General features: G+C 43.9%; 1 protein-coding gene across 1 annotated transcript in view; it reads left to right on the top strand.

The window, feature by feature from the left end:
* Positions 1 to 23,912, top strand: part of malrd1 (MAM and LDL receptor class A domain containing 1) — a 499,008-nt gene that overhangs the window by 254,337 nt on the left and 220,759 nt on the right. The window contains exons 25-27 of the mRNA XM_038796452.1: positions 3,006 to 3,297; positions 7,230 to 7,475; positions 20,747 to 20,904. Coding sequence (XP_038652380.1) covers positions 3,006 to 3,297; positions 7,230 to 7,475; positions 20,747 to 20,904 — 696 coding nt within the window. The remainder of the gene's footprint in view (positions 1 to 3,005; positions 3,298 to 7,229; positions 7,476 to 20,746; positions 20,905 to 23,912) is intronic.

Genomic DNA, 23,912 nt, shown 5'->3' on the forward strand with positions numbered 1-23,912 from the left:
CACAGCCCAGGTGCAGATGGAGATGCTCTCTGGTCAAAGAGAAGCATCCTGCAGTCTCCTCAGGATTCTGGGAGATTGCCTTGTGTAAGAAGAATCATCACAACAGTCTTTAGTGCTGGTTGTGGATATCAGAAACTGAGGAAAGTGACTGGAGATGGTCACTTGGAGTTACTACTTGCCAAAATGGGGATATGGCAACCCATTGTAAGTTGGGAGCACCTGTGAACTGTTTGCAATAATGGACTGTAATTCCGTGGGGAGTATGACGTGTGATAAGTATAAAAGGAGAACATACCCTTCTGTTGTTAAAGTATAAGTTGCCTACAAAAAGAAAATGGCGTCTTGACAACAGTGGTTGGGATTCTCTGGTCCCTTCCACTGCAGGACTGGAAAATCCCAGCCGAAGTCAACGGACCCCTGGATGGAACATCAAATTTTCCGTACTGCCCACTTTCCACCATGTGTTGGACCAGAAAATTACCAGTCGGTGTCTTTTTGCAGCAGAGATTTTATAATGTACAAATCCTGCTGTGTCATTCAACAGGAAGTTCAAATCTCTTTTTAAAAGTTACTGGACTCCGGTGAGAATGTGTCAAACTTGCAGGCTATTAGCAGCATTTTGTATCCACAGGTTGAGATGGGGAAACTGGGATTTGTGAAAGTCTAAACAAACGCAGTTCAGAAAGCTGTTTGAAAAAAAGCATATGGCTTTGTTAATCGAGGTATTAGCATGCAAAAGGAAGAAAGTAATGCGATAACATATGGAGTGTTACATTCAATTCTGGTCTTAAAAAAGAGGTGCAGAAGAGATTTGCAAGAATTGTGCCAAATATAGAGGACTTGCAATGTGACAAGTCTGCAGAAGGTAAGATTGTCCTCCTCAGAATGAAGGAATCTAAGGGGAGAGTTGATAGAAATGTGAAAAATTAACAGTTTTATCGAGTAAATGAGAAGAAGCTGTTCCAGTGGCTTAGGAGTTGGCAACCAGAGGACATGGGTTATGATGATTTTCAAAAGAACCAGAGGTGACATGAGGAAAAATTTATTGATGAAGTGAGATGTTCTGATCTGGATCACATTGCCTCACAGGGGGGAAACTTTCAAAAAGGAAGTTGATGAAAATTTGAAAGAAAAAAATTACAGGGCTACAGGCAAAAAGCAGGAGGGGAGCTAATTGGATCGCTGATTCAAAAAGGCACAAATAACTGGCGAGGGACCACACTCCTCTTCACATTTCAGGCCAGTCCCTGAAACATGCCATTTAGGCAGTGGTGCAGTGAGTGGCAGACCTTCCCTGGATTTAAGAATCCAGGGTGGAATTCCGGCCTGCTGGACAACCAGGGGCTGGCAGCTCTTGTGCTCAGCAGTGTCACAAGGGAGGTGGGAGCTGCTGCTGCTGGAAGGACAGGTACCAGAATCCCAGACCCATCCACGGGTAAGTAATGTTGAGCAGAGGGAGGGGTGGAGATTAACAGGTGGCACTGCCAAGGTGCCACGTTGGCAGTTTTGTATTGCATTGATCGGGCATGGAGGTGCCTTGTGCATATGTCGTGGGGTGCAACGGGGCGGGAGGGGGGGGAAACGAGGACCCCCTTATCGGTGGGTTGGGGCTTTGGGGGGTCATGTCTGGAATTCGAAAGATCCGGACGCCATTTTAAATGGTCCTTTAAATGTTTCGGCAAGCGAGGCTCCTCAGAGCAGGAAAAGGGACTAAATGCAGCCTGAGCCGCATATTCCCCGCTGAGGCCCTGTATCTAACTGCAAGCACTGGGAAAAATGCGGCTAAATGCATCGCTATGGGACGTAGTACCCATTTGTTTTGATTATACCCTTAATCTCTTCTGCATTTGAAAAAATTATGATTAACTGCGCCTATGTTCTACCAAGCGAGCATGTTCTATAGACAGATCACTTGCTCACTGAAATATTGAACATGAATTCCAAGCCTTGCTCGGACCAGAGTCAAGATTTTTCAGCCAGTCTCCAAGTTTCCAGGTAATAGGGGCCTGTTTGAGAGGCCTGGACATGGCCTCCCCACTGCAGACTGGCCTCACTTTCTACCTGGTTGCTGCAGCAGCCATAGGCCACTCTGTAAACTGACTCCTGCTGCCACCCACCCACCCCCACAGTGATAATCTGACTGCAAAAGCCACTTTTACATTTATATTTTAAAGAAGTTGGGGTAAGAGCGCCTCAATTTTGAAGCGCCCCCTCCTTTACTTACTTTCTATTGCAACCTGCTGCTTCTCTCAAGTTGGAAGGTCTGAAGTTGGACCTCCAGTTTAAAGAGCCCACTTGAACCATCCAGCCTCCCAGGGAAAAATCACAAAGAGTGAGTGGTTCCCCACAAATTGCTGGTGTTTCACCCCATTTCAGCCTGGCAGGGGGGTGGTTCAGAAGCCTGCAGGGAAAATGCTGCACATGTTTCTGCAGATTAATTTTGAACTTAAATTGGACGCATAGGCTATGACAGGTGGTTTTACATTGCTTGACAAAGATAGCGATGTGTAACATGTGTTGCTGTTATTTTTTTGGAGATGTGGACAAATAATTAAATATTTACTGTCTTTTCCTGCTGAAATGTACCGTATACTCTGAACCATTATTCAAATTCTCAAACACATTGCTCACAAAAACTCTCCAGTTTGATGTGTTGGGTATGCTGGGTCTGTGAGGACTGTGTTTACCATAGCAGTAAGAGAGACAGGCTACCAACACTTGTAGAAGTACGACTCTATTTTATTTAACTATGAGCTATTAAATATACTTGCAATGTGGGGTGTTGCTGATCACAGGCTCTGGCTGTCTCAGAGGCTGCATCCCAAGAGAGCGGGAAAACTAGTGCCCTCTGGCTTTATAGTGGGCGTGTCCTGTCTGGTGATTGGCTGGTGTGTTCTGTGTGTTGATTGGTCATTCAGTGTGTCAGTCAGTTTCTGTTTGTGCACCATCATATACATGTGTGTATATTATGACACGGTTGACAATGCCATTGCTTTCTCTTGCAGATTATTTTCTATTACCATATAGCTGGAGATATTATTGGATCATTAACAGTGTACCAAGTGACCTTATCAGGTTATCACACATTGCTTTTCAACTTAACTGGAGACCAAGGCCATTACTGGCAGCGAGCTGTTATCGCCTTCAGTGCTGGTGAAGACTTTGAAATAATGTTGGAAGGATGGGTCGCGAAGGGGTCAAGAGGAGTCATAGCACTTGATGACATCACCTTCACAAAAGAATGCATTCGTTCCTCCTCTGCATTTCATACAGAATCGACTCCACTTCCTCCGACAAGTATGTGATAGCCACTTAAACCATGTAGCCGCATTTCCATGTTAATTAGAACAAGTCACCTAGATCACTTCAGAATATTTGGCTCTTATTAACATTGGACTGTATGGTGCTTTCAACGCGATGAATTAGATTCCGAAAGGGGCCGTGTTTTCGCTACTGAAGTGGCGAGCTTGAGTCAGAAAATCAACTCAGCTCCTTTTAAAGGTCACTGTTAGACCCAGTTTTCCCTTCAGTGAGGTGTGGGTGGGATAGACACACGACTGCTGACCCGAGCAGATTGCAGGCAGCCACGACAAGAAATTACACATTTATTCCTCTGAGATATGCCAGAAAATTGGCATTTTGGGGATGCAGAGCTGAAAGATAAATGGCAATAACTTGAATATGAAGTCTACTCAGATTTGCCATTCAGTTTGTATTATTTTCAAAAGCAGACAAACGTACATATCTTATCTGCTGTTTGCCTTAAATGACCATTCTTTGTGCAAGCCAGTCACTGTCTCCCACCTTTGTCAGTTTCCAGCACAGTCCGATCTCCTTTCCTCAGTTAGAAGTCTCACAACACCAGGTTAAAGTCCAACAGGTTTGTTTCAAATCACTAGCTTTCGGAGCACTGCTCTTTCCTCGGGCGAATGAAGAGGTAGGTTCCAGAAACATATATATATAGACAAAGTCAAAGATGCAAGACAATACTCTGAATGCGAGCATTCAATTTGATATTGTTGCCATGTTAGTTATACAATGTAGTAGGTTAGTCTTTAATATATTTCCAACTTTTTGTTATTTTAAAGTGCTTTTTTCTAAGTTGATACTATAACTAAACAATAGATACATCTAACCAGATACAGCTTCATGCTATGTGCTAAAATTATCACCTGCCCTTAGTAAGTTAAAATTCTGTGACCCTCAACATGTTTCACTATTTGTATTGACCACAGAAACAGACTTCTAATACTTCTAACACTTCTAATAGTGCATTTGTGAAAGCATCTGACCATGACTGTACACGGTCAATGCCAAACTTAATTACGCCGCTTGCAGACACAAAGGACTAAAGACCTCCTGTGTGGTGATCATTTTATGATACAACACTATGGTTCACCAGGGGCTTTTAGTGTTGCTGCTTTACTTCATTGTATTTTGGGTTTACAATTTCTCTGGAACATGAAAAATGTCTCCTTCAATATTCCCCCTCCCCCACCTTTTCTTTAGCTTACAATGTTTTACAATGAATGAGACACGGTTCATTAACATCAAGATAAAAGCACTATGAAATTTGTTCTTTTCAGCTGAGCATAAACAACTAAAGGGACTACTGCCTCTATTTTAACAGAATTAAATTCTTTGAACAACAAATAAATTGGATGAAAACCGCAAAGATTTTCTGAGAAGCCAACTCCTCTCAGTCTGTGGCTGATTTTCATTCATTTTGAATATTAATATTTAGTTTATTACAATTCGCAATGTGTTGGAGTGCCCCAGGTGGAGACTGAAAGGGGCACCAACTTCCCAAAACACACCATTTTACAGTATCTGAAATAAAACAGTTTACCTCCATGATATGGAGGGGGGGGGGGGGGGGGGGGGAGGAGTGTAAATAGAACTGTTACAGATGTGAGTAGAATCCATTTTACTTTTGTGCACTGGATGCAATGGAGTACGGATAAAAATATTGCATTTGTATACAGCATATAAAGTAAAATGTCAAAAAACCTGAGCATGCATTGCAACACACAGCTGCATGGTTAACTGCCATATACCAACTGATGTTAAACTTCAATATTTCTTATTAATTTTGAGATTTGTTAAGGTGGATATGCTTAAATGAATCCATAACTAAATTATTTTAAAGTTAGTTATACATGGGGATGAATTTCTGTGAGGGTCTTCCTGTTAATCCACCATGATCCCAACAGATGAGTCATAGACATCTTGAAGAATTAAACATTTTGGATAAAGAGAGCAAGGCATAAAAGCAAAAAACATGGTTCAACCAAATGTTTGGATGGATGGCCAGATTAGTTGTGTCAGAAATGCTCAAAGTTATGGCTCTGTGCCCTGAGGAAAGGATGATGTGGAGATGCTGGTGTTGGACTGGGGTAAGCACAGTAAGAAGTCTTACAACACCAGGTTAAAGTCCAACACATGATTGAAAGAGTCATCCTCCACCCTTTTACAAATCCTGTTTTTAAAGATTATAAACAGTTGGTCATTTATAGAAAAGCTTCTAGATCATGCTAAAGGCTCGTGTATTGGAGCTTGGACTATTCCTGAAAATCATATTCAGAGGCAATTTTGATTGATATTCACATGGTCAATGGAGGATGAACAAAGCTGATTGTGTCCAATTATGTAAATTTGACTGCTAGTATCAAGGAGTAGAATTCTCAATTGCAACTTAAATTTCTAAATCTAATTTTAAAAGAAATGTAAACTAGTTTTGGATTATTGCTTTCAGCATAATCCCCTTAATGGATGGAAATACAGGATTGGTAAAATTGATATCATACAAATGTATTTAAACTTGTGCAGATATATATATATATTAGATATATTGTACATGATAATGGGAATAGCAAATGACATATTATACTTGATGGGCACTGGGTGTCAAAAATCGCAATTAAAAAGCTGAATATGGAAATGTTCAAGAATATTAAATGAACCATAACTTATAATTGAAAAGTATTCTCTTTGTTATGGCTTGGTTAAGAGGACTGTTGTCAGGCAACCTAGCACGAGGTACAGTACTAGGACTTTTCATGAACCAGAGGGTTTGAATGGATCCCTGGAGCAATAGGAATACACCTGGAGGCAAAACGCAATTGCAAAATTTCACTCGCCCAGGATGAGCATCTCAGAGCCTCAAAAAAAAATACACAAATCTTTTGGATTTTACCCCAGAGTTCCCTCTATTAGAGAAAGTCAAGTGTATATAGAGCTTGAGGGTGCACCACTCCAAGAGGCAAGGCAAGGAGGGAGGTCTCCATGAATTACCACAGCCAGTACAGGAATCAAACCTGAGCTCTTGGCATCATTCTGCATCAGGCTCTCACCATCTAGCCGACTGAGCTCCCCTGTTGAATAAAATCATTTAATTATAAAGTAACATTTGAATGAGTGCACAACATGGTGTTGCTTCATCTTTGGAGATGTAGGATGTCCCTGGTGTGTATGTGTGGTTGATTTCAGTTAGGGTGCTGGGAGAAATTTGCCTCTGTGTCCCAAGGCTGGAAACAATTTAAATTAATTAAGGGCCCCATACAATGTTGATGTCTGCTAGAACGTGTTGGCAATAGCAGAGAACTGGATCAGGCACAGCTGGTTTTATTCCAGAGTGAAATAGCTTGACAATACCTACCGCAGAGAAAAATCACTGATGTTGGTGAGGTACTAGAAACTTGATATAAAGCTCTCAACTAATCCAGCACACAGTTGTGGTAAAATGGGAGAGGATCGTGACATGTTTTGGTGTTGGTGAGGAGGGCAGTTTGGTTATGTTGCAAATTTGTGGGTGGCAAGCAGAATTTCCTGTACTTATTGTCCCATTAATTTCTTTGAAATTAAAACTTCTGAGTGCAGATTGTTTAATATAAATGGGTTATTATAGCATTTCAGAATAATTAAATAATTGAGCCAGCAGTTTGGAAATTTACATTTTATAGATCATAGTTAGTTGTCACTTAGTTAAGTCGTTACTGGGGGAAGAAGTCTTCACGGCAACACTACAAACAAGAATTTTCCTTTAGAGATTCCCTTCTGTTGGTCGCATTCAATGGCATAAAGAGCCCTGAGGCAATAATAAATGTATTAATGGAAGCAGGTACCACTGAAAGCTACACAGACCAACATCCATTAACTGCAAGTGGCACTTCAGAGATCGCTTCATAACCTGCTTCAACTTATCCATGGGAATTCCTTGTTTTTTTCAGGATCCTGCCCAGAAGGTTATTTGGAGTGCCTGAATGGAAACTGTTACCACCCAGAACAGAGGTGTGATTTTGTAAATGACTGCAGTGATAACACAGATGAGAAAGAATGTGGAACATCTTGCACCTTTGAAAGTGGGCAATGCGGTTGGAAAAACTCCCCTGCGGATAACTTTGATTGGATTTTGGGGCAGGGTTCCTTTCAGAGTCTGCGGCCGACAAACGATCAGAGCCTTGGAAATGAGAATGGTAATTAAGTAATTTGTGTCGCATTTTAATATACTATAAAGGAAGATGATAACTGTTTGAATGTGTGATTACACAATATGTTTGGCAAATCTTTTGCAATTATTTGCCAGGATCTTGATGCGATGACACATTTAATACTCAAACGCCTGCCACAGTAATATTTGTGTGAAATAGTAATACAAAAATAGGGTGATGTCTCACTGCTCTTCCTCAAAATAATGACACTTCCCCTTTTATTATTCACCTATGTGCTTTCTATGGACAGCATGGTGCATTGTGGTTAGCACAATTGCTTCACAGCTCCAGGGTCCCAGGTTTGATTCCCGGCTTTGGGTCACTGTCTGTGCGGAGTCTGCATGTTCTCCCCAAATGTGCGTGGGTTTCCTCCGGGTGCTCCGGTTTCCTCCCACAGTCCAAAGATGTGCAGGTTAGGTGGATTGGCCATGCTAAATTGTCCTTAGTGTCCAAAATTGCCCTCAGTGTTGGGTGGGGTTACTGGGTTATGGGGATAGGGTGGAGGTGTGGACTTTGGATAGGGTGCTCTTTCCTAGAGCCAGTGCAGACTCGATGGGGCAAATGGCCTCCTTCTGCACTGTAAATTCTATGATCTATGATCTTATTAGATCACATTGAACAATGAAACCAAACTATTTAAATACAGAAATGAAAGTTGGGTTCAATCTGACAACTAACGATGGGAATTGCAAATCAACAGCCAAGCTGAAGGATATTTTTTGATAAACAAGACTCAATATGATTTCATTATTATTGCTATTGCCTTTATGATTAAACAAAAAAAATTTTGTTCCATGTTTTTAGTAAATTGCTACTTATAAAACCAAAATGGCAATTATTTCAATTTATATATGGCCACAATATTTTAATTGAAGTCGCTAAAGCCATAATCATGACCTATCAATTTGAGGTGGCCACGCATGTTATATTGTGATTAAACAAGTCCCTAACCCTCCAAATGTTGGGCAGGAAGACTTTGTTTCATACCTTCTGGGAATATGGCATCTGCCTTGTTGGTGTAGGCAAAAGGATGGGTGTTTAGGGTCCACATCTGAAACAAGCATTTGGTTCTTATGCAAATGAGGGACCTAACATTTGTTTCAGATCTCCTTTTCCATATTCGTTTCCTCTGAACTAGCTGCATTCAGAAATAACTAGGAGGCGAAATGTTCCTTCATGTAGTGGCGCTGTTCGTGGCACACTGCATCTAGAGGATAGACAGTGCTGCCGGATGCTTCCTTCATGGCTCAAATAGAACTCTTCGATGATCTCAATGAGAAAATCCATGCAGTTGCTACCGATGTTTCCCATGGCAGGTTGATGGAAAAAGTGAAGTCGTATGGGGTTCAGGGTGTACTAGCTAGATGGATAAAGAACTGGCTGGACAACAGGAGACAGAGAGTAGTGGTGGAAGGGAGAGTCTCAAAATGGAGAAAGGTGACTAGTGGTGTTCCACAGGGATCCGTGCTCGGACTACTGTTGTTTGTGATATACATAAATGATCTGGATAAAGGTATAGGTGGTCTGATTAGCAAGTTTGCAGATGATACTAAGATTGGTGGAGTTGCAGATAGCGAGGAGGACTGTCAGAGAATACAGCAAAATATAGATAGATTAGAGAGTTGGGCAGAGAAATGGCAGATGGAGTTCAATCCAGGCAAATGCGAGGTGATGCATTTTAGAAGATCTAATTCAAGAGCGGACTATACGGTCAATGGAAGAGTCCTGGGGAAAATTGATGTACAGAGAGATCTGGGAGTTCATGTCCATTGTACCCTGAAGGTGGCAACGCAGGTCAATAGAGTGGTCAAGAAGGCATACAGCATGCTTGCCTTCATTGGACGGGGTATTGAGTGCAAGAGTTGGCAGGTCATGTTACAGTTGTATATGACTTTGGTTAGGCCACATTTGGAATACTACGTGCAGTTCTGGTCGCCATATTACCAGAAGGATGTGGATGCTTTAGAGAGGGTGCAGAGGAGGTTCACCAGGATGTTACCTGGTATGGAGGATGCTAGCTGTGAAGAAAAGTTGAGTAGATTAGGATTGTTTTCGTTGGAAAGACGGATGTTGAGGGGGGGCCTGATTGATGTCTACAAAATTATGAGAGGTATGGACAGGGTGGATAGCAACAAGTTTTTTCCAGGAATGGGGGTGTCAATTACAAGGGGGTCACGATTTCAAAGTGAGAGGGGGAAAGTTTAAAGGAGATGTGCGTGGGAAGTTCTTTACACAGAGGGTGGTGGGTGCCTGGAACGCTTTGCCAGCAGAGGTGGTAGTATCAGGCACGATAGCATCATGTAAGATGCATCTAGACAGATATATGAACGGGCGGGGAACAGAGGGAAGTAGATCCTTGGAAAATAGTCGACAGGTTTAGATAAAGGATTTGGATCGGCGCAGGATGGGAGGGCCGAAGGGCCTGTTCCTGTGCTGTAATTTTCATTGTTCTTTGTTGATGTGGTCTGTGGTGCTGATGGCCATCCCTCCACTAGGATACCGATACGGGTTTTCATAGTGGCACTAAAAGTGATGCTGCACGAGCAATTTTCTTCTCCCAGATCCATCTGTAGTCGGACAGGCCGTCCTCAAAGGGACTATCACTGACCAACACCAGATAACAAGTTTATTAAAAATGTGGAGATGGGAGTTGCAGCTGTGCTCCTCATGGCTCCACATTCAAAGCATGTTTTACAGTTGTTCATTGTTAGATGCCCCAACCCCCTTTCCAAATTGCTACCATCGCTCTTCTGGTACCAGCCACTTCTAACTTCCCATGCAGCTCTGGCCAATGCTCCACTTGGAGATTATTACGCACCTCTCTCCTAGCCCCCTTTAAGAGTTTCTCATCAGTGATAAAGAGACCCAATATGCGTATCTTGGTCTAATCCATTCAGGTCACACGTTAAATAGATAAGGAGAAAACACCTTTCACGACCACAGGACATTTTAAAGCGTTTTGCTGCTAATTGAGTACTTTTGTAGTGTAGTCACTGTTATAATGTAGGAAATACAGCAGCCAATTTATGCGCAGCAAACTTCCAGAAATAACAGTATGATAATTACCAGTAAATCTGTCTTTGTGATGTTGATTGAGGGATAAAAATTGGTCAGGACACAGGGGAAACCTCTTCTGTGTTTAACCGGCTGGTGCCATGCGATTTTTTTACATCTACTGAAGGGGCAGTCAGGGTCTTGATTTAACATCTCATTTGACCTCCAACAGTACCATACTCAGATGTCTGCTTTGATGTTTCTGCACATGGGTTTGAACCCACAACATTTTGGCTCACTGGCAAGATTGCTGCCAATCGAGCCTCCTGCATGCCCATTTGGGTGTGTACAGATTTTCCCTCTATGCACCAAACCAAAGAGAAATATTCATTTTATTTTTACTACTGCAACAAACCTGAGCATTCTTCTGTGCTTGTCACAAATTGTGTCAGATGAGCAACTGTCAGCTGAACAATCTGCTGAATTCTAGACCTGCTCTTGAAGATGCGATATGTGCCACTTATAGCAAAGTGAGTTTTCCATAGGAGCGACATACACATGAACAGCTGTTTGAAATATGCCTCTCCGGTTGTGATAATTACGTTATGGATTTTAATTAAACATTGGGCGCAATTTAATGGGAAAAAAACAGAGTCCTGTTTTGGGCGCAATTAGCAGAGTGTTTTGTGGTTCCTGCAGCGCCGACATTGACTCTGCTATTATACGGGACCTTGGGATTTTTTGGGGGTTCATCGAGGAAATCCCCACTGAGGCTGCACTTACATTAATTTCCTGCACTGACAAATGTTTTTAAAGGCACTGCTGGGGTGCTCGAGTGGCACTGCCATGCTTGTAGGGGCACTGCTACGCTGCCAGCTGGCAGTGCCAAGGTGCCCGAGTGGCATCAGGAGTGCCGGCGTACTACCCTGCCCAGAGCCCAATGACCCAGGGGCCTCCAATATCCTGGAAGACCCCCCCCCCCTCCAGATGTTGTTACGTTTATTCACGTTTGATGGACCAGCGCTAAATGGTGTCACGACGAGGTCTCTGAGGTACGGACGTTCAATGTCATGCATTGGGAGACTCCAACCCGATTATTTTTAAGTGAGCTTAACTGCACACTTAAATATGCAAATTGCGTTAGATCTCACAAGGTATCGTAAATCCCGTATGAGGCATCTTGCGAGATTTACTGGACTCATCACATCACAGATTCAGCGCAACAAGGCCGTATGATGGCTGTCAATTGTTGATCTAATGCAAAGGCAGAGGCTTCTGATACAGCCACAAGCCGCCCCTTGATATCTGCTTAGGTGTTGTTTAAGCGTTGCTCAGGTTGGTGTTGCTTAGGTCAGTGTTTTTCAAATTATTTTCCACAGGACCCACTTTTGCCAACAGGCCGAATTCCGTGACCCACGCCAGCCGACCTTCGTGACCTACACCACATTCGCTTACCTTTAATGTGAAAGAGGAGCCTGCTTGTTCTCACACTCTTACTCCAATCAGTTTCACAGGGGAAAGGGCAATGCATACATACATCAGGTGTGGACTTCAGCCAGTTCCTTTGAGTCGTCTTCATCTTTGTGGGAATGAAAAATCCAACCTCGAACATGTATATCATCGTGAAGGGCAATAGCAACAAAATAGAACATAGAACATAGAACATAGAACGATACAGCGCAGTACAGGCCCTTCGGCCCACGATGTTGCACCGACATGGGAAGTCAAAAACTAAAGGCCATCTAACCTACACTATGCCATTATCATCCATATGCTTATTGTACAGCTGCAACATGACCTCATGGCTCCGGAACTCAATCCCTCTACCAATAAAGGCCAACACACCATAGGCCTTCTTCACAATCCTATCAACCTGGGTGGCAACTTTCAGGGATCTATGTACATGGACACCGAGATCCCTCTGCTCATCCACATTACCAAGAATTTTACCATTAGCCAAATATTCCGCATTCCTGTTATTCTTTCCAAAGTGAATCACCTCACACTTCTCCACATTAAACTCCATTTGCCACCTCTCAGCCCAGCTCTGCAGCTTATCTATGTCCCTCTGTAACCTGCAACATCCTTCCGCACTGTCTACAACTCCACCGGCTTTAGTGTCGTCTGCACATTTACTCACCCAACATTCTGTGCCCTCCTCAAGGTCATTTATAAAAATGACAAACAGCAACGGCCCCAGAACAGATCCTTGTGGTACGCCACTCGTAACTGAACTCCATTCTGAACATTTGCCATCAACCACCACCCTCTGTCTTCTTTCAACTAGCCAATTTCTGATCCACATCTCTAAATCACCCTCAATCCCCGGCCTCCGTATTTTCTGCAATAGATGACCGTGGGGAACCTTATCAAACGCTTTACTGAAATCCATATACACCACATCAACTGCTCTACCCTCGTCTACCTGTTCAGTCACCTTCTCAAAGAACTCGATAAGGTTTGTGAGGCATGACCTACCCTTCACAAAACCATGCTGACTATCCCTAATCATATTATTCCTATCTAGATGATTATAAATCGTATCTTTTATAATCCTCTCCAAGACTTTACCCACCACAGACGTTAGGCTCACCGGCCTATAGTTACCGGGGTTATCTCTACTCCCCTTCTTGAACAAAGGGACCACATTTGCTATCCTCCAGTCCTCTGGCACTATTCCTGTAGACAATGTTGACCTAAAAATCAAAGCCAAAGGCTCAGCAATCTCTTCCCTGGCTTCCCAGAGAATCCTAGGATAAATCCCATCAGGCCCCGGGGACTTATCTATTTTCACCTTGTCCAGAATAGCCAACACTTCTTCCCTACGCACCTCAATGCCATCTATTCTAATAGCCTGGGTCTCAGCATTCTCCTCCACAATATTATCTTTTTCCTGAATGAATACTGACAAAAAGTATTCATTTAGTATCTCGCTTATCTCCTCAGCCTCCACACACAACTTCCCACCACTGTCCTTGACTGGCCCTACTCTTACCCTAGTCATTCTTTTATTCCTGACATACCTATAGAAAGCTTTTGGGTTTTCTTTGATCCTACCTGCCAAAGACTTCTCATGTCCCCTCCTTGCTCGTCTTAGCTCTCTCTTTAGATCCTTCCTCGCTTCCTTGTAACTATCAAGCGCCCCAACTGAAACTTCACGCCTCATCTTCACATAGGCCTCCTTCTTCCTCTTAACAAGAGATTCCACTTCTTTGGTAAACCACGGTTCCCTCGCTCGACCCCTTCCTCCCTGCCTGACTGGTACGTACTTATCAAGAACATGCAATAGCTGTTCCTTGAACAAGCTCCACATATCCAGTGTGCCCAACCCTTGCAGCCTACTTCTCCAGCCTACACATCCTAAGTCATGTCTAATGGCATCATAATTGCCCTTCCCCCAGCTATAACTCTTGCCCTGCGGGGTATACTTATCACTTTCCATCACTAACGTAAAGGTCACCGAATTGTGGTCACTGTTTCCAAAGTGCTCAACTACCTCCAGATCTAACACCTGGCCTGGTTCATTACCCAAAACCAAATCCAATGTGGCCTCGCCTCTTGTTGGCCTGTCAACATATTGTGTCAGGAAACCCTCTGCACACATTGTACAAAGAACGACCCATCTAATGTACTCGAACTATATCTTTTCCAGTCAATATTTGGAAAGTTAAAGTCTCCCATAACAACTACCCTGTTACTTTCGCTCTTTTCCAGAATCATCTTCGCCATCCTTTCCTCTACATCCCTAGAACTATTAGGTGGCCTATAGAAAACTCCCAACAGGGTGACCTCGCCTTTCCTATTTCTAACCTCAGCCCATACTACCTCGGAAGAAGAGTCCCCATCTAGCAAATACTTGTTTTACTCCGCACTGGATACTCCTGGGAGATGTTACTCCAGAATGCTGACAGCCTCCTGGGCTTTTGGCATGTTTTAAATTTGGTGTCACAATTCAGGTAGAGCAACTTTGGGTGAGATCATCCGTACCGCCGTGCCACATTTCTGCCTCACCCTGCCGACAGGATGCTCCGTTACGCCGGCCGGTCAATGCGGTTTCCCATTGTGGGGCAACCCCACGCTATCAGGAAACCTCCGGACTGCCGGCAAAATGGAGCATACCGTCCGTTGAGATTTTTCGCCCACTACTTCTCTTTTAAAATCTGAAACTTCTCCTCTCATTTGCAGTACTTCCCTGCATATAACACACATGGGCTTTGCATCCGTATTTGGATTGGCACAATTGACAAAACCATAAATCAAGAAATCATCTTGATACTCCTTTGTTCCCTGGTTAAGTTTCTTCTTTGTAGGCTGTTTACCAGAGGCCCTGAAGCTCGGTCCAGGCCTAACACAAGCACTACTCTGAACTGCTCTGGACTCTTTTGTGCAGCTCACTCCAGTAGATTCTGTTGTCAGATCCTGTCCAGTAAACTGTCTATTTTTGTCTCTGGCCATCCATTACTTGTAAGAAAATGGAATAAGCTCTCCTCCATGATTTGATGGCAAAAGCAAGTACACAGGGGGTACTTGACGTCAAGTGTACAGGCAGGGCACATGACCTGCTCACTGCTGCCACTTCTTGCAGGGGACTGCACATAGCCTAATTTCTTCTCATTTAAAAGGTGGCACCAGCCGTCATTCTCAATAAAAATGCCAGTAGAGATCGTTGGGCACTTCTCCCGCGATCGGGACCACCCGGAAACAGGGTGACCGATTGCTGTGCGACCCTCCTGACACCCTCCCATGACCCGCCTGCAGGTCATGACCCACACTTTGAAAATATCAGATTCAAGCACCTGTTGCTGAAACTCTACACCGCCAACTGTTAGAGTTATCTATCATTGGGGTATGCTGTGTGTTCATGATCTGGTGAAAGTATGGTCACAGTTAGTTGAACAGATCCTTGGATGATTCCTTATCCTGGGCTGTGCCAACTAATCTATGCGTAAACTCTTAGTATTTAGGGAAGCGGTGTTTTCTGTGCAAAACAAGGGCAAAGAGGAGTTGTTTTGAAGATTCTTAAACATGTGAATATTTTCTGCACATATCAGACATGCTCCTAACCAAAGCAAAAAATCAAATCATGCCAATTAAAGGTTTCCTTACCAACTGCATGATTTTTAAAGCATTAAATACTCTCCCATTACAGCCATCATCCACCTGCTTTGAGTCCTGAGGCAAGAATAGATCGTGTGCTGAATGGAAAGATAACTGATTAGTGTGCTAGCTGTTTAGCAAACACTGCACTCAGCAGCACAGAACAAGAGCAGATTTTAACAAGCAGCTAGTGAATGTATTGAGATGGTCAACAGTAGGTTTCAAATCGTGAGCTGGGTACAATAATCTACTTCATTTTTCTCAATTAAAATTTATTAACATCTGGTTAGAAGCAGCATGGCAGCAAAAAGCTTCATTTGAGATTTTGACAACTTGGCAGAATAATTGATCATTCAGCGTTAGTGCAGCCAACCATGGTTATGCTTTCCATGTTTCCATTTTTTCATAATCCTTGTGCCCGGTGATCAATAGGACTGGTGCAGAGCTGGCTGCCAAGCCTCCACTAGTCCCACAGTGTATCTGTGTGTGTGTATATATTTATGTCACTTTCTTTATGGAAGTGCCTGCTTTACTAGCTGATTTTAACAATTTCCAGGTCAAAGATACTGCATTGCCTGTTTGTCCGTGCTCTGAGGAAGGGCTTTGCAAGATTCTCCATCCATTTTGTAAAATGTATGATTGACAGCTGTGGCTGTAAAGGATTGTGTTTAAAGTTTCATTGAAAAAAAATGTTTTGATGAGGTTAAAAATCTCCCGGGTTATTGCCAAACCAGGTGAAAATTATATAAAGACCGACAGATCGAGAGTGTTAAGAGGCCACTCAAAACGTAGTGAGGGAACAAACAATTGCTTTTCATGGGACTTTGGCACCAGTTCTGGATATTTTAAGAGTCGACCATATTGTTGTGGATCTGGAATCACGTGATGAAAATGAAATGAAAAATGAAAATTGCTTATTGTTCAAGTAGGCTTCAAATGAAGTTACTGTGAAAAGCCCCGAGTCGCCACGTTCCGGCGCCTGTTCGGGGAGGCTGGTACGGGAATTGAACCGTGCTGCTGGCCTGCCTTGGTCTGCTTTAAAAGCTAGCTGCTTAGCCCTGTGCTAAACCAGCCCCCCATGTAGGTAGGCATGATGGGTTTTTACCACAATTGACAATGGGTGCATGGTTATCATTAAGTTTTTAATTCCAGATTTTTATTGGATTAAAATTTCACCAGTCCTGGTGGGATTCGAATCCGGTCCCCAGAGCATTTACCTGGGTGTCTGGGTTACTCGTCCAGCGACCATGCCATTATGCTTCCTCCTCCTTGGCTCCATCTGAACTGGAATGGGGCCAGTTTTTTAGCCAAAGGGGTAAATAAGGAGATAGGAACAGCTTAAATTGCCCCTTAGTGTCCAAAGGTTAGATGGGGTTACAGGGTTATGCGGATAGGGCGGGGGAATGGGCCTAGGTAGGGTGCTCTTTCACAGGGTCAGTGTAGACTCGAAGGGCCAAATGGCTTCTTTCTCCACTGTAGAGTTTCTATGATTCTATGATTGACAGCTGATGGCTACTTAAACAATGCTAAATCCTTTCTGTGATTGGAAAAGAGGGAGTTCAGAGTAAGAAGGCCACTTCAAAGTTCAAACAGGTCAGACAAGAATGAAGGACTGGATTCTCCATCAGCGGGATCCTCCATTTTGCCAGCAGCGCACTCATTCCCACGGATTTCCCGCCTGCGTGAGAGTGCCCACAATGGGAAAGCCCATCGGGCGACTGCCGGGACAGAGAATCCCGCTGCAGGTAGGGGCGGGTCACATCAGAAAACGGTGCAGCGGGATGGAGAATCCAGCCCGAAGACTTTGAACAGAGGGTTGCCTGCGATCACCATGCTAAGAGGGATGTTCAGGATGGCCAGAGCTGGAAGCGGCAGTTCAGACATGGGTCTCCCACCCCGAGGTATCAAACCCTTGCCCACCCAGCAGCCAGGACCCTTTGGGATCCGTCCCCTGCAGCATAGCAGTGGCAGAGAGGCACATAAGCAATAGGCTGAATTCCTTGACCCTCCCCCACCCCACACCCGAGGGTTCCAGCATGCCATTTACATTTAAACGTACATTTAAGCCATAAGACAAGAAGATTTCTAAGTTCTTCCTTTCTCATTTGATTGATTTTTTAAATACGGAATGAATAGCTTCCCTACCTCCAATAAAGAAACGTACATTGAAGTCATAAACAATAAGACTTCTGAGTTCCACCTTTCTCATTTAATTTTTATACAAAATGAATAGCTGCGATTTGGCCATGATACAGAATGGTCTATTTAGGGGAATGCAAATACATTGAAGGCCATTTGAAAAGCATGTGGTAGTTCCTTTTTAATAACCAAATAAATTAACAACCCAGAACAATTTTTATTGTAATTGTAACAGTATGAAGCAATTACATCTCTTTCGTTAATGAAGAAGTAGAACCACAGACAATTGCAGCCATGTGCCGCAGTAGCACTGATATCAAAGGCAAGAATGTATCCCATAAAATCACATCACAATCAATGTGATGAAATATTGAAGACGACCTCCGACAAAATTCTATACAAAGTGGGCTGCAACGTGCCAAAGCAGGACCGATGGAAACTATTATTATGTAATAATTATTTTTGAAATAACTCTTTTTCAAAAAGCACAAAATCCATGTTTTAAGTTAAACCATTTCACTAATTTAACTGATTGTATGTCAGAATTCCCAATGTATGAATGCGATGGGGCAACACTCCCTACCAAGATATGCTTTTGTAAAGTTTATCAAAATGGGCAGGATGTGTTGCTGTTGTTAGGCTGCTTCCCTGGCATCACTTCAGTCGAACATGCCAGCAAATGTTTTGTCAGCCTTTCTGTCCATTTCCCATTAACCAATGTAACTGAGGGATTTCCTTCCAGGCATGACAGGAAATTGACAAGGACTCCTTTCAAATATGCGTGGTCATTTTATAATGATATGCAAATGATGAGAGTGTATTTGGCAATATATTTTCTGTTATTTAAACCATAGCGATGCTGGTTGCTATGAAAAGCTGTGTGTTCCAAGTTTGCTGCGGTGATTGAAATCATTTTTAAATTACCAGATTATATGGTCCCACAGACTAAGCAGAGGTCTGGATTTTCACCTCGGATTCAGGAAGTATGGGGCGGGATTCTCTCAGCCTGAGGCCAGGCCGGAGAATACCTGCAACCAGTACGAAATACGCCACGCCGCCCGATGCCGGGACGCGATTCTCCGCAGAGTGCGGAGAATCAGCGCCATTAGCGCCGGCATGGTTGGCGCGGCGCTGTCGGGGGCCGTTCTGCGCGGCCCCCCGCCCCCCGCCGATTCTCAGCCCAGGATGGGCCGAGTGGCCATCGTACAAAACCCTAGTCCCACCGGCGCCGTTCACACCTGCTCCCAGCCGGTGGGACCTCGGCGTGGAAGGGTCCGGGGGCGGCCTGTGGGGGGTGGGGGTCTGATCCCGGGGGGGGGCCTCCAATGTGGCCTGGCCCGCAATCGGGGCCCACCAATCAGCGGGCCGGCCTCTCTGGCTGGGGGCCTCCTTTCTTCCACGCTGGCCCTTTAGCCCTGCGCCATGTTGCGTCGGGGCCGGCGCAGAGATGGAAGCCACTGCGCATGCGCACATTGGCGCTGGTGCCCTGCACATGCGCGGACCCCACGGCACCCAGTTCACACCAGGATCAGCAGCTGGGGCGGCGTGGATCGCTCCAGTGGCGTGCTGGCCCTTTGCTGATCCTGAGGCCATGTTGACGCCGTCGAGGAACGCGATGACGTTTCCGACGGCGTCAACACTTAGCCTCAGGATCACAGAATCCCGCCCATGTTCGGGGAAGTTTCAACTCAACCCAGAGCTGTCACTTCCTCCAATGCCAGCCATATTTGTGACACCCAGAGCTGCGTGTGGGAAGGATTTGGATCTGCCATCTCCCTCATGCAGTCCCGACACAACATCGGAGTATAGGGAGTGCCGAAGTGCGCTGGTTAGAAAGACCACAAATCATTAAGTGTTATGAGCTTATAATTAATGTTGATTTTCATTTTCTTTTCACAATTAAAAGTTCATTTTTCATTTTTTCCAAACTGAAATCAACCAAATTCGACTAAATGATTCCTGTTTCATAAATGAATCATTTGTATGATGCACACGAAAATATGGCCCAAAAAAATCAATTATTTCAAAAGCCAACTCCAAGAGGTTTACGAAGCAGGTTTATTGATACTGTTGCTCAGCATATTCTGACAGTACAGGGCACTGATATGCACTGACATCTTGCTTCTTGCTCAAAGCTAGGCTGGGTCAGTTAAACAGTCAAATTATCTTTTTCTTCCTTCCATAGAACATAGAACAGTACAGCACAGAACAGGCCCTTCGGCCCTCGATGTTGTGCCGAGCAATGATCACCCTACTCAAACCCACGTATCCACCCTATACCCGTAACCCAACAACCCCCCCTTAACCTTACTTTTTAGGACACTACGGGCAATTTAGCATGGCCAATCCACCTAACCCGCACATCTTTGGACTGTGGGAGGAAACCGGAGCACCCGGAGGAAACCCACGCACACACGGGGAGGACGTGCAGACTCCGCACAGACAGTGACCCAGCCGGGAACTGAACCTGGGACCCTGGAGCTGTGAAGCATTGACGCTAACCACCATGCTACCGTGCTGCCCATGATACCCTTTTTTGTTTTTTATGTACGACACAGACTGTCAGATATGGTAAATTCATTTTCCATTCCCGACAACTTACTGCTACACCAACGCAGTGTCACCATTGTGGGCCATAGGTTGCTAGCTTTGGTTTTCACTTGACAGTTCCCTAATCTTGGCCAAGTTATAAGAAGAGGTGCAGAATGGGAAGCTGGACTCTTCATTTCTGTGGAGAGATTTTTAAAAAAGTTTGTCTCTTTGCTCGGCATTCTCACTAACCAGGTATCTAAAGAGTAACCTTTGCAGAAGTCTGAGATCAAGTTTTTTGATTGTCTTTTGGGTCCAGGAATTATAAGATGAAAGGTGAGAGGAATAAATGAGGAAGGGGTGGAAAAAGTGAATTGGAAAACCTAATTGCCGTTTGTCATCACAACAATGTTACTGGAAGACAATGGAGTTGCAATCTTTTAACTTTCACTGACCAGAATATTTTGTCATTCTCATAAAAAATATATCCTTTGCAGGTCATTTTATGTACCTTGAAGCTAGTCCTGGAAGTTTGAAAGGTGACAAAGCACATCTGGGGAGTTCAATATGGAAGGAATCCAGTGCTGAATGCACTCTGTCATTCTGGTATTATATGTCGCAAAAAGCTACAGGACTTATAAGAATTCTTGTTAAGGTAAGTGCATGGCCATAGCAACATACAGTGTATGTAGACATAAGAATTTAACAAAAACCCTTTAAATTGCAACATTTCATGATAGTGAGCACCTTTTAGGCATTTAATTCAACATTGCAATTCCAGTAGTGCGATTGTAAAGGTATTTCCGTTCCACAGTCCACTTGTCACTGCTTCACACTGTCTGTCTCTACCTCACTCTCTCCCAGTCACCGCCTCACTCCGTCTCATTCTCTACCTTACTCCCCCTCAGTCTCTACCTCACTCCCTCTCAATCACCACCTCACTCCCTCTCAATCACCACCTCACTCCCTCTCAATCTCTACCTCACTCCCTCTCATTCTCTACCTCACTCCCCCTCAGTCTCTACCTCACTCCCTCTCAGTCTCTACCTCACTCCCTCTCAATTACTACCTCACTCCCTCTCAGTCTCTACCTCACTCCCTCTAAATCACTACCTCACTCCCTCTCAGTGTCTACCTCACTCCCTTTCAGTCATGGAACGTTCATGGAAAGTTTGTGGGATTGTTCAAACAATTTCCACTCTAAAATAGTAGCTCTCAAACTGTCCTTGACCACCCTGTTGAACCGTTGAAGTCACCATTCAATTGTGGGTGGTATTGTAATTTCAGATGGTGGTGGATTCCTAGCTATAGGAACATTGTGCACTGACTGGAAACAACGTACCGTCCATTGTTTGCAGTCATAGTTTCCAGAAAGCTCCATTTTGTAAACAAGATATCTAAAATATCAGTAAATAAAGTGGTGTTTATAGAATTTGCTGTAGAGATTTTCAACCATTTACTGTGTAGATCATGAACAAGAAACAAAAAACACTGCTTTCTTGTACTTAGCTAAAAGTACCTACTTGGAGTTGTTGCCATGGTTTGTTGACCATGGGCCTCTTTTGTAGAGGTGCAGGATATTGTTTAATCGATGTTTCACTGAGTATACGAACTATGCAGTTTCTAATGAACTTTAGTCTCCAGCTATCTCTTGCTGGCCGCCAGACTGTTTCACACGATTGTTGCTTCTTCGTCCCAATTTAGGTAAGATGCAATACATGTTGTTGTAGCCCTTTCCAGGACAACTGCTCAAGTACTGCATGCAGTACAGTTGCCATCAAACAATGTGAGTTTGTTGTGGACTATGTGGAATGGGATTAGTTCTTGCCATATTTCATGAGGCCACTTAGTTTTCCAGTACTGATTTATTTTCTGTGGTACTCTTTCACAGATTCTGCCTTCAACTCATCTTGTGTAACAATATTTTGCAGTCCTGTGTGAGATCAACGAGATCACGTAGCCATCAATGTCACTAATACTATCTGCGATAGTGTTGAGGCTAAGAATGCCAGCTACTCAGTTGTCTGGATATGTGAGAACTCAACCTTGAAGTTTACCAATGAAGACAATCTGGCCATGTGCAGATACATAAAGGGAATGGTTTAGCACAGTGGGCTAAACAGCTGACTTGTAATGCAGAACAAGGCCAGCAGCGCTGGTTCAATTGCCGTACCGGCCTCCCTGAGCAGGTGCCGGAATGTGGCGACTAGGGGCTTTTCACAGTAACTTTATTGAAGCCTACTTGTGACAATAAGCGATTATTATTATGACCAGATCCTGATGTGGTTAACAATGTAGTCAAGATTAGTGATCATTGTGAGCAGTGGACTTGAGATACATGTGCCAAAGTTCATAAGTGTAGATGCAAGCTAGTGCTTCTCACTCTCCAGGAGAGTATTTGCATTCAGTTTTCGACAACGGGTATGACGCATAAGCAATTCATCACCCATTCTCTACTGGGAGAGTACTGCTCCTACTGTTTTTGCTGACGTGTCTGGTGTGGCACATAGTTTTGCATGTGAGTTAAAATGCACAATTATTGATGGAGATGCCATCTTCACCTTGAATGTGACAAAGGCTGTTTGCTGTGCGATTGTCTATTCCTATTGTGCATCTTTGCGCAGTAGCTTTTGAAAAGACTGCAGTTTCTGTTTACTAAGAAATAAATACGTGATAATACTTGGTAGCACCAAGGAACAACCAACTCTTTCAGTGCTTTTCTGGAATGCACAAGGTGCTCAATTTGGTCCAATGGTCATTCTGCAGTACTGAAACTCACCTTCATAAGTAAGAAAAGCTGTAAGATATTAGCTTTGCTCCACTAGTTTTATTTGAAGCTAGTTCTGTCACATGTCAAGCTCTGTGCAGTCTATGGAGTCATCAGATGATGCTGATAGTTCTTGAATCGTAGAAAATGGATACTTGTCTGGAATGATTCTTTTGTTGACCGCCTCAAGATTATAATCTAAGGGCCGTATTTTCCACTGGAGGTGATGATCCCCCATGGTGCGTTCCCTGGTGGTGGCACAGGTGAGCCGCGCAAAATGGCGGGACCAGAAAATCTGGTTGCTGGCCAATGGCGAGCTGCCTCTGCTGCCGGAAAACACGCCACGGGGGATGGGATGGGCATGGGTGGAAAATCCCACCCTAGGTTTGCCACTTTTGCATTATGCAATAAATGTGTCTATGGCGATGAGTCAAATCACTCAGTGATACCGTCTACTTCAACTCTTGTGACACTTCGGCACAAACAGCAACCATCGCAAATTTTGTAAAACATGTTGATGTGAGGAACATGACAGCATCCCTTAATTTCCTCAATTCTGGCAAATAAAGAAGGGTACCATTGCACAGTCTATGTTACTGTGTGCTCTGAGTTATTTTCATATCAACCTTGGCGTGACCCAAAGACGGGCACAGTCACGACTCAACATTCTTTAAATGGTGGTGCTTTATGGTCCATAATGACATACACATGCTCACTTCAGGTAGAGACTCCCCCAAGAGTTGAGCCTCTTCTTCAATGACCCAACACCGTTACGAAAGACTCCACCTGAAGCATGAATTAGACTTTTCCCTTTGAACTGGACATTGAGTTATGAACCAATGGGTGTACAACAACAAAGAACAGTACAGCACAAGAGTAGGCCCTTCGGCCCACCA

This window comes from Scyliorhinus canicula, chromosome 5 (assembly GCF_902713615.1).
Source record: "Scyliorhinus canicula chromosome 5, sScyCan1.1, whole genome shotgun sequence".
Taxonomy (NCBI): domain Eukaryota; kingdom Metazoa; phylum Chordata; class Chondrichthyes; order Carcharhiniformes; family Scyliorhinidae; genus Scyliorhinus; species Scyliorhinus canicula.